The 12,434-nt window shown below is 38.2% G+C and overlaps 1 protein-coding gene across 1 annotated transcript in view; it reads right to left on the bottom strand.

Annotated features, from left to right (window-relative positions):
• The window catches only part of LOC140164941 (protein flightless-1 homolog), a 69,484-nt gene extending 57,623 nt beyond the window's left edge, over positions 1–11,861 (bottom strand). Inside the window, 3 exon segments of the mRNA XM_072188341.1 lie at positions 250–402; positions 2,479–2,589; positions 11,792–11,861. Of these exon segments, the coding sequence (XP_072044442.1) occupies positions 250–402; positions 2,479–2,589; positions 11,792–11,854 (327 nt within the window). The 5' untranslated portion in view covers positions 11,855–11,861.
• Between the last annotated feature and the right edge of the window lie 573 nt (positions 11,862–12,434).

Here is a 12,434-nt window from a genome sequence, read left to right as displayed (position 1 = left end):
AATTTGCTTCAAGGACAACTTGATGACATTTTTATAACACAAATGTTAATTAATTGCAGGTTCTTGATCCAATTGGCAGCCTCATTCCCCAATTTTCATCATCAAAATTGAGATTTTGGTATCAGAAGAAAGCTCAAAAACACCACAGCCAAGTCGCTGCTGTGCATATTGCAACCAAACAATGTTGAAATATATCCTGGCCTTTATCTATTATAGTAAACTGCCTATTTACAAGCTGTTAAAACCTACCACAACAGTCATATCCTCCAAGGCAAATACGTCATTTGGTATGCCAGAGTTACGTATCTTGTTATGCCTCACGTTGATGGTTCGCAGGCACTTCAGGGTAGGAAGGTCACCGTGGACTTGGATCAAATTATTTCGGGACATGTGAAGGTGTTCCTGTTTGTAAAACAAAAAATTATGATGTTAATGATGAAATTCACTTACTATACAGGGTGGGCCATTAAAAAGTTCACACTTTTTCGATGGCTTATTTCTCAGAAATGAAAACACATATTGAAATAAGTTGAACATATTTGTAAACCTCTATGTCTGGACTGTCATTGCTGAAAAGGACATTAACATCCATGGTCTAATTACAAAATGGCGACCATTTAAAGCAGAGAAGTCAAAAACCACTTTGCACACACGTAAGACTATAGACAATGATCATGCATATTAAGTTTTTAGGCTTAAGCAAGTTTTAAAAAGTTTGATGACTCTATATGCATTTACTTGAGTGTCATTGCCGGGTCATCGGACTCATGCGTGTATGAGTTGTTTACTGTTTGAAAATCATTCACCTGTGAAATTGACACAAAAGGCTGATTGGACATGCTCATTTACATAACAAATACACTAGTTTTGGAGGAACTTCAAATTTAAAATGCCTTATGCGTATGCTTCTTGTCATTCATGTTAGAGATACCTGTGTAAGTACTTTGAGGTGATTCTTGCTGTTCAAAATGCGGCAGTTTACAAAGGAGGAACGAATTTTCATCGAGGAGGAAATTTCAAGAACCAGAAAGGTGCGCTCTGTCCTGAATGCATGGCGAACCAGTTTCTGAATACCTGACTTCCTAGTCGCCGACACATCTATAATATTAAACAAAAGTTTCACTTACATGTGTGTGCAAAGTGGTTTTTGACCCCTTGCTTCAAATGGCCGCCATTTTGTAATTAGACAATGGATGTTAATGCCCTTTTCAGCAATGACAGTCCAGACATAGAGGTTTACAAATATGTTCAATTTATTTCAATATGTGTTTGCACTTTTGAGAAATAAGCCATCAAAAAAGTGTGAACTTTTTAATGGCCCACCCTGTATGCACAATACCACTGCAGAATTTACATATTGGTAGTTGGTGGTTTCCGTAAAACAACATACCCCAATTGATATTTAAGGCATTGAAAGGAATTGATCACCTTTTCTCATTACATCATTGAAATAAATGGGCTATTCAGTTGAAATCCATACACCCTTATGGAAGATACCTTAAATCTCCCACACAGGGAGCGTGAATTTCAAATGGGCCTAAATGAGGACTCCATTTGAAATCTACACCCCCTGTGTGGGAGAGTACGGCTGTGTCTTCCAAAGAGGCTAATGGATTTCACATGAAATAGCACAATAAAAAACAGTGACTTCAAGATGTCTACATTTCTCGGCAAAGTCCATTCATACTCTTGCCATTGACCTTGCTATTTATCATATGAAAGGGTCATCTGAGGGTCACCCTTGTCCGAAGAACGGGGTGCCAATATTTCGTGACATCATTTAATTAGCCAATCAGGACCCCACTTCTGTAATTTATACAGTACACAAACAATATCAGCAAAAAATAGTGTGAAAGAAATCTGATATAAGTTTAGTATTTAAACAAATATCATTTATCCAAAAAGAAAGTTCCAGTATTTGAATAAATTAATCTTTTACCTGGATGGAAAGTCTACACCAATATAAACAATTTATCTTTTTCCAATTGAAAGGAAACACACATCATTAGAAAACTTGGTACGAATCTGTGAATAGATTCCTGCAAAGATTATTGTACACGTTTGCTCAAAGTCCACCTCACTCAGCCCCCGAATTAACCAAATATCGGGACAAATGCACCATGACATTTGCCATGATCTGCCCTTCATTTCAGGCCAATGAAAAATCATGCAATTGAGGAGCCCTTTTTAAATTAATTACTTTTCATTCCAAGACTCAAATGATTCCAGCAATATTGCTTTTCAACAATCAAGAGTTCAAAACTGCTTCTTCTTGTTACGGCTGGTAAAAATGAAAATTACCCTGGAAGATGATCAAAATTTCCCTTAAAAAAGACAAAATTCTCTCCAAATTCTTATGTATTTTTTTTTTTTAAGGACCATAATTTCCCTCCAAACTTTTAATTTTCTGGAAAGGAACTTTCCACTTTCCACATTTTTTGTACTGTGTAACACAATTCTACCCTTGAGCAAACCTACCAGTTTATTGAGCTGGGACAGTTCGTCTGGCAACATCTCCAAGTTGGTTTTGTTAATGCGCAGCCAGCGCAGACTTGACATATCAGCGACATGATCTGGAAATGTGTCACCCTGTAATGAATCAAATTGCCACAACAAAATTTTAAAGTACCCGGTAACAGCAACAACCACAGACCATGTTTAATTAGCCCTTTATATCAAGGCCTCTAAGTGCTTGTACATTGTGATAGTACACACATACAATGTGATTCAGATTAGGGCTCAACCGATAACCGGTATTGTTTCGGCCCGATATTTGCGATGTCGGTATCGGATCGGATATCTGTAATTTTTTTTTTTTTTTTAAATAAGTTTTCGGCAACTTTGAGAACCACTTGACCAAGGGTGAAAATAAGAGAGCTTGAACCAGAGGCCACTTCAGCATAAAAAGTGGCCCCAGAATCACCAAGATTTGAAGAAACCAAGGGCCACTTCCATTTACAAAGGGGCCAATAAAAACAAAGATATGCCGGATGGGTTTATAAGCACTGGTTGCTTTGAATTTGATACTTTTTGGTTCACTATCCAGGGGGCCAGTTTTGTGAGAAAAGTGTCCCCTGGTTAACTACAAATGAGATGGAAGTTGAACCAGGGGCCATTGCAGAGTTTCTGGGAGCCAAAGGGCTCCCGTCTCCCGCTTAATTTCACCCTTGCACTTGACCTATTCTGAAGTGGTAGCATCATTCACAGAAAAAAAAATTACGAAAAAATTAGTTTGTTATCCTTAATTAATATGCAAACTGAATTATCACATTTTAATTAGAGATAACATGTTGCTATGTAGCTAGCTAGTGTGCAGTGAGCAAATGAGGTGACAATTTTGTTGATCCAATTCACCAATCAGAATCCCACTTAGTCCGAATAATCAGTCCCAGAACAAAATATTAATTTCTGACATTTTTTTTATTGATCGTGTTCTGGGTCTGTACTGTTTCCATATGAAATCTTCATGGCAAATTGGACAAAAGAAGCACATGGTTCTACTTGACAGCTTTTTAATCCCTATTCATGTTACGTGAATCACGCTATTGTGGACCATCCTTCTGATACGGTACTTGAGTGTTTGGACAAGGGGAACGGTCTTTTGTCTACAAGTACATCTCTGTTTGTAAACAGACGAGGAGGTCAAAATTGTCATCCTCGCCGAATAGGAAAGACAGCGTAATAGTACGGCACTAGTTTACACAATAAACAGCACCAAATTGCCCGGCCACTGAAGAACCTGTCCTTGCTGAAAAAAAAATATAGCATGATTGTAGGAAAGGGAATTTTGACTTTTTTTTCACTTTGACTTTAATTTAAATTCATTATGCAGTCACAGTCACTGCAGTACAAACCGTTCAAACTCAAGGGAACGTCCATTATTTTTATAATGTATAATCTCTTTATGGGAAGTCACACTTGACTTTGATTTAATATCCCGTGGTATCAAAAGTAGTTGAGTATCACTGTCAGCTGACATTATGAATGCAGATTTAGAAATAAATAAAAATACAAATTTAAAATGAAAAATAAATGAAAATGAATCATGATATTATGAATCACAACTTCACAAGTAGGCCTACTAGAGCAGCCCTAAAATTAACCCTCGGCACCCACGGCATAATGCTGTGGGTGCCCATCCCCCCTGCCGTAATGCCCTTAAAATATGTCCTTTACCGACGGCAGTCACTTGCCGTGACCTCTAATGAAGTTGCCGTCGGTGCCCCAGCCCCGCCCCTTCATTATAAAGTAGTGTTGGCCGATACCGATCTGTGAATCGGAGATCGGTGCCGATATGGACTGCATCGGCCTTGAATCTGAATCGGCATATGAGCTATCAGCTGCCGATCTAGCTTACCGATCTCTGAACTTGACAGTAATAAAAGTACACAACAATTCTTTAAGCTTACCATTACTTTCTTATGTAACATTACTACTATTTAATGCCAATATATTTCCAAAAACGTTGTTACCACCGCATGAATCATGTCGTTTCATACTGTATTTTATGTATGTATCCACCCTTTGATAGACCGAATTAAAATGTAAACAAACAATCAAGGTCAAATTTATTCAACAGTGAAAGCATGCAGCGATGATGTAATGACGTGTGCAGGGGACTCCCCAAAAAGCAGTTCATAAGTGGTTCGCCTCTACATTCCATTGTCCATTGTATAATAAAACCACAAAATATTATCCACTCAGTGACAACACTCCCGACTGTACAGTGCGTCCCTGGGAAAAATGTGTAACACAGTCGACACGTGAAGTGCCTGCGCTCTTCAATGTCGGGTTTCCCAAGGTGAATTTGAGGGCATGTTATTTTTAGAATCGCGCACATTCTCGCTATTCCTCCTCACACGCATCGATTTCATCTCTTAATCTCCTAACACGTGAATTCTTTCTGTAAACAACTCTGCACAACCAATCAGGATGGGAATTCATGAGGTATTCCCCAATACGTCATATGCATAAATTATTATAATATCGATGGAGCTGATTTAGCTGCAGGGTCATCGAATCAATTCGCGCAGTGATTCGCCTAACTTGGTAAACACGCAATCAAAGTTGATTCGCGGAGAAGAAAGAAGAATAAAACAACCAAGAGAAATGGATTAATCAGGGGTGTGATTGGTGCTTTTTGAAAAAACCCCCAAGGCAATGAAATTGCGAAGCGGAGCGAGCGGAGCTCTCGCCTGTTGCGGCCTGGGGTCCAGGGGCCGGCTTAAGGGCTCCTGGTGGGGTCCAGGGGCACCGCCCCGGTTGGGGGTCGAGGGGGCGAAGCCCCCCGAAGCCAGAGGGGTTTTACACACTTGAGCACCACTGGAGATGCAATTTCATGGGGTAAAATGCAAAAATGAGAAAGTGTTAAAATACTTTACTTTATAGTATAAAAACATTTATTATCTGCGAATACATACTTCCAGTATCATATCATTCACATACACATGAGAAATTGCATCACCATTTTTGCACAGTACAGTGTGTCTATAAATCATCCAGTCAGGGTCCTATAAGGAATTTTCATTTTAAAATTGGAGATTTTCTCATATCTGGAAACTGAAAATTCGAAATGTGACATCTCTGTTAAGCATTTAGCTCTTGGTCCAGGGCCACTCCAAAAGCGACAAAAAAATTTAAAAAAAAAATTAAAAAAAAAAAAAAAAAAAAAAATTTGTTGTTGAAAATACAGATTTTTTTTTCCCAAAAATCCGGAAATCCGGAAAAATCCGGAAAAATCACACCCCTGATTAATGATTAAACTTCCGACAATCGGAGGCACTGAGTGAGTAACGCTGGGACTGTATATTTGATTTGATCAGCATCAGTAAAAAAAATGTTGTTAGAAATTCAATTAACAATTTATTTAATCGTGAATGAATGTACTATCTTAATATTCTGAATTCAAACAAAGTAAAATAAATATTGAAGTTTGAACACATTAAAAAATTAAAATGTAAATAAAGATAACACGCTTGTGTATAGAATGTTTTGTTTACAATAACCACAACATTCCTTGGCTGAATAACATTTTATCATGACCCAATTCCCAGGTCAACTACGGTCCAAGTTGTGTCCCCCTTTTGTTTATGATTCGCCGCTGTCTTCTGTGTAGAGTGTTTGTTTACAATCGTGACCCAATTCTCAGGTTAATTACAGTCCAAGTTGTGCCCCCTTTTGTTTATGATTTGTCGCGTGTTTGGGCGGTCGGTGCCAAAGTTGAGCTCATGATTGCGACCGGACCACGTGCTCATCCTGCTTCGACCGCATCCAACAAGTTCATGCACATGCGCAACAGCTAGCTTGATTTAAAAAAAGCATGATGCACGCTAATTCGGCATTTAAAAGAAATATAAATTCACACAGAAAATCAACAGACACGGAAAGTTTTTGGAATTAATTTTTATTGGAAAACGCAAATGTCAAGCTTTCAACTGGATTATTTTGAGATGGGTTTCTGGAAATAGACAGAATGTTACGTTTTATCTACCAGCTTCAGATGGAACCTTTTTAAAGCATGATGATGAGGCAAGAATGTAAGCTTTTTTTAAAAAATATGTGGTGATCTAAACTTGTCGGCAAAACAACTTAATTTTCCGTTTGAAAATTAGTCATGTTTATTTTAGGCACGGAATCGTCACGCATTCGGTATTTTCACACGTGTTTTCACGGTTTTGGTTGAATTTGTGACATCACGGGAAATCACGTTTTTTGTCAAATGACCTCACGGATTTTGCCTTAAAAAATCACGGGTTTTACCGGGGCCTAGACTTGGGGTGTAAAATGGTATTTTATTTGGGTTGATATTGACATGAAAAACCTCTAAAACGGTCATCATATTACATAGTTACAGGTTTGGGGAATTAAGCTTTGACCGTTAACATTACTGGGGCCCGACTTGAATGAACTTGTACTGGTTGTAGAATAACATTTAAGGAATCGAGATCGGATCGGCCCGATCTGCTAATTTTCAGATCGGAGATCGGCAGATCCGATCTTGGGTTGGATCGGCCAACACTATTATAAAGTCATCTATCAGACTGTTTGTGTGTGTTTTCTTTGCTTTTGAGAAATTGCCCAGTGCTCTTCTCAAATTTTCAACAGCTGCCATGATGCCCTCTTGCAATATTACAAACTGCCGTACTGCCTTGCCTTTTCAGTAAAAATCCAAGGCAATCATCAACTTGCCCTAAAAAAGTTGCTGTGCCCCTTCAGATCCTTAATTCGAGGGCTGTACTAGAGATAAATCATGTAAATTAATTGATAAAAATTAATAATATTAATAGTAGTAATAATAATAATAAAAATAATAACAATAACAATAACAATAATAATATACTCTATGATAAATAATAGTAGAAAATAAAAATAATATTAGAAATGATATTGATTAAAAAAATATTTAAAAAACATTCACCCCATTCATTTATATTGTGTTATTTTTGATAATATTATTAATTATCAAACTTATTTCTCCACTGAAAATTATAAAATACCGGTACTGTAAATAATTATATCAAATTAAGGATTTCTTGGCCAAACTGGAACACTGTGACCGCTAGTGGCGCGCCGATAACCCCCCCCAAATACACCCCGTGCAGAAGAAAGTATACACGCGCCTTACACTGCGTACACTACACACTTAGTACACTACATAGACGCAACGCGCATGTTCCAGTTTGGCCAAGAAATACTTAATTTGATTATATTAAGTATATTTAATTGAGTGACCACCAATCGATCAGAACCCATCACTCCAAAGATAAACGTCCAGACATCCTTTTATGGCGTAAGAGGATTAGATATAACAAAGAACTATAGCTAAAATAGTAAATTCTCGATCATGAGCTTGTTTACTTACTGCGTGCACTGCGTATGTCGCATTTTTCATGGAATAACACGCTAGCGTGATGTATGTCCATGACCTCAAATCAGCTGCCTGACGACACTAGCCCCTGAAGGCCGTGATTGGTCAGATCAGAATGTTGTTTACCGTACATTGGCGCTATGCACATTACATTGCTAACTGAGTACGGCGACGTGCATGTACAGTTGAACTGCATGCATGACATGTGTTTCACATGTGCGTTTTGACGGCCAATTTTTAGACAAGAAAGAAGCATTTTCTTTCCATAAAATCGGGGTTTTAAACAAATTTATCAGCTTGACATCATACTGGCATGTGACATGGAACATCGTAGATCATAGTGGAATACTTGAATACTGGATTACGTTGCTGAATTGCTTTGAAATGCAGCCAAATATCTTTGAAATGCATGGATGGCACAATCTTTATTATGCAGTGATGTGATGATGCATACAGTACATGGAATTGTATACACGAGTACATTGCACCGCATGCTGGATGGATGGTCGCTTGTCAAAACGAAATGGGAATTTAATACTTGGAAATATATGTCATCATTGCAATGAACAACTTACCGATCAAGGTTCTGACCACTGTGGAAACTCAGGGATACTGTCAATGTCATAACTGTGATAATAGCTGATAATCATCATCATCGTCATAATCGTCATCAGATAATTCAGACATGTCAGAATCGGATATCTCGGAGCTATCATCAGCATCGCTGTCGTTTATATATATGGAATCTAAAAGTGTCCAAATTTTCTTCAGAAAGGGTTGTATCCAGGCGAACTTCAGACTCGAACATCTCATTTTCGAGTTTAATACAATGTTGTTCAGCTGCGGCCCACTGGAGTGCTTTAATTAGCAATTTTTTGACGTCTTTAATATTGAACGTGTCGTTCTTTCTTGCAACTTCATTTTTGGCCTGCCCCCATATCAACTCGATCGGGTTAAGTTCGCAGGGTACGGGGGCAACCGCCTTTATAATGACCATTTGCACGGGCCAATTCATCGATGACATGCTTGGTGCATCTGGGTTTATTTAATTTGATGAGTTCGTATAGCTGCACTTTGATCATCTTACGATCCCATTGAATGTTGTTTTCTGTGAGCCAGTCTTGCATTACACACTTCTTGGAATTAAGGGTTGGAATTTTAACTTCTTGCATTGTATGGTAGGAAGCGTTATCCATAACTATAACGGCATGTCGGGAATGTTGGGAAGCAGTTGCGTCTTGAACCATTCAGTGAAAACCTCACCGTTCATTTCGTCATGGTCATCAGCCGAGCGAGCTTTTGATTGGAAACATAATAAAGCATTGTCAACAAATCCATCTTTTGAGCCGGCATGCAGAACTATTAGCCTGCTGCCTTTACCGGTTGGCACTTTGAAACCACCTACACCTCCAATTAGCCAGCATTTGCTGACGGTGTGGTTAGCATTGAGGAATGTTTCATCCAAGTAGATAAACGGGCAACCGGTAGGTCGTAGTTTCGTTATTTTAGATAAATAATCGTGCCGTTTGCGACGATGTCAGGCGTTCTTTTTACTAGGTCTCTTGTCGGCCTTTTACCATATTTGAAGCCCATATCCTTGAGCAAGTTCTTCAGGGTTGATTGTGAACCTTTGAATTCAATTTGTGATTTAAGCTCTTTGTGAATTGACGCAATTGTAGGCCATGTCTTTTGCTCATACATTGAGGCAATTAATCGACGTATTACTCCACGATCAAAAGAGTCTACATTATCTATCACACGCTTACACTTGGGTCCTCTTTTCCTGGGGGAAACGGGTCCATTTTTTTTTTTTTTTTACAGCGTAGACCGAGATTTGAGTCCTGTAGCGGCTAGCGTATTCTTTACGGCATTTGGTCTTGACGTCCCTGCTCGTTCATGATATTCCGTATTTGCGAAGAAATTCCAAACGTTGATGATGATTTCTCTAGCCTGACGGCTGTATGATATACCTTGTCCTTGAGGCATTTTAAAAATACGAATAAAAATGTATTTTCAAACTATAAATTCGCATCAATATGCGACTAAAGTAAACCCACAGCAAACCAGTTTTTGAAGCTGCTGGTTTACCGGGAGATGCGGCGACTCAGTACGGTCAAGGCATTAGCCAGGATTTGAAAGTAGGGTGTCCAAAGTACAAAAAGTAAAGCGAAGTGAGCGAAGCGAACGTAGCGTCCACCGGCCGGGGGTCCAGGGGGGCCGCTTTAGGCCCCCTGGCGGGGGATCAGGGGGGGAAGCGCCCCCGAAAGCTCCTGGATTTTAGCAATTTGAAGGGCCCAGGAGAGGCTTTTTAGACATAAAAATCCAACTATTTGTATTAAAGCAATTTGCATCAATACCATTCAAAACTTACTTTTCTTGACTTACTAAGGTAGGGACTGGTTCCTGGGAATTCGAGTCCCGGCCGGGTAGCCTAGTACCGGGCGGAAATTCCATGCCGGATACCCGAAATTCCAAAAAAAAAAAAAAAAAAAATATTTTTTTTTTTTTAAAGTAAATTTTACCCGAAATATCACTAAACTTATAACTAAATTTATGGTTGAAAAAAAAAAAAAAAATTGCATGATGTTTTGTGTTTTTAATATGAAAATTGATAGTTTGTATTCATGTCATACTATATTAATGATATCAAAATGCATTGAATTTGAATGCATTTTGATATCATTGATAGAGTATGACATGAATACAAACTATCAATTTTCATATTAAAAACACAAAACATCATGCAAATTTTTTTTTTTTTTTTTTTTTTTTAAGGTCAACCATGAATGATCCTAGCATTTAGGTCTAGGTCCGGGGACACTACAAAACCGGGAAAAAAATAACTTAAAAAAAAAAAAAAAAAAAAATTTTTTTTTTTTTTTAATTTGCAGTAGGCCGTCCTAGGCCGTCCATTTTCGTGACAGGGCGTCCAAATGACGGCCGGACGGGTCTCTAGCTAAAGCCTTGAGTACGGTCATCTCTCGCCCTTGGTTACTGGTACTTTTTGCACGGAGTATTGCCGCTCAATTAACATGAATATTGCTTAAACTTCGTTTTAAATCACCTTTGCTCAATATCTTTAAAATAAAACACACATGGACACATGGATAATGAATTTTATTGAAACATTACATATTTTATTTCATTTAACAGTGGATAGGAAGTACAAAAGCGATAGTTAATTGTGTAATTTTATTGTTGTTGTTTTGATAGCAGCCGACGTGCAGAGCCATGTTTTGTTTTTTTGGTGGTTTACGGTAATTTCACTCAGGCTGTCAACGTGTTGCGTATAATCGAGCTTTTTTGCGTTTGAGCACAAACAGGCACAGAGTGATTGTACATGCACAGGAGAGGTCATGGACATCGCTGTTTTCCAGTCACGCCATGCTCGCTCCGTAGCGTGTGGTCTTTGCGTAATACGCTCGACGCGGAACTCGACGCAAATATCAGTGCGTGCCCAAGTTGGCTCTCATGATCGAGAATTTACTATTTTAGCTATAGTAATTTAATAAACAATTTGAACAGTTTGTAGTTTTGTACTGCAGTCAGCACTCAGCAGTGCAGTGAGTGACAGTGTTGTTGACAATAAATTGGTTGATCAATACGCATATACGAACGTTAGTTTCCTAAGTTCATAATGAAATAACCCCGGAGTTAACTAGTTACTGAGGATCAACAGCAGCTTTTGGACATGGAGTTAGGATAAGAGTATTTTAATCAAAAATGCGGAAGTACTTCGGCTAGCGGCTGTCATTTATTTACTTACTTTCTGTGCAAAAGATTGAGAGAGGGCCGTGCATGACAACTTTAAATAGCACAGAAAAAACTAACGGGACCAAAATCAATGATCAAACTATTCTATATACTAAAAGACTACTCATACTTTATATATCACATACTTCAAAATGTCTAAAAGCGACTTACCTTGAAGTTATTTCGACTCAAATCTATGCCCCGAACAAACGGGAGCACTCCGGTGGCAGCCATTGCAAAAAGTCAGGGTGCATGATGGGAAGGAATTCTTGACCTTTGAACTTTAATAATTTATAAATGAAAAAAATTATCTAAATATTTGTAATGTCCTATCAATTTAGTCAATAATAGTTTTAACTCTAACAAAAAAATATAGTTAGCATTATATTCCAAAGGCAAGAGAACAACATTTTTTGGATTTTGGCAGAATTATGATGAATATGAGGGATTTTTACGGAAGTTGAATGATTATAGAAACGCTATCAAAACATTGCAAAAGCCAAATGACGAAATCCTGGGTTATGATGATGAGTGATGAGTAATGATCATCAGAGTAAACAGTAAACAGCAAGGAATTTTAAGGCAACGTAGCCTGTGGAAGATGAGAAGAGCCTGTGGAAGATGAGAAGAAACTGCAAAGTTGAAAGCTGTTACTGATAGCGGAAAAGTGGTGGGTATAAAATTATCATTGTTTAAAAAATGTAAGCTGACAAATGTTAAGGCTAATATTCACCGACAATTTTTTCATGTTTCACTCTCATTCCAACAAGTACAGGGAACCCATACCGATATAGCTCTGCACAACTAGGGCAGC

The sequence above is a fragment of the Amphiura filiformis genome, chromosome 11 (genome assembly GCF_039555335.1).
Source record: "Amphiura filiformis chromosome 11, Afil_fr2py, whole genome shotgun sequence".
Classification (NCBI taxonomy): Eukaryota; Metazoa; Echinodermata; class Ophiuroidea; order Amphilepidida; family Amphiuridae; genus Amphiura; species Amphiura filiformis.
Note: the sequence above shows the minus strand (reverse complement) of the source record. Positions and strands in the feature narration are given on the sequence as shown.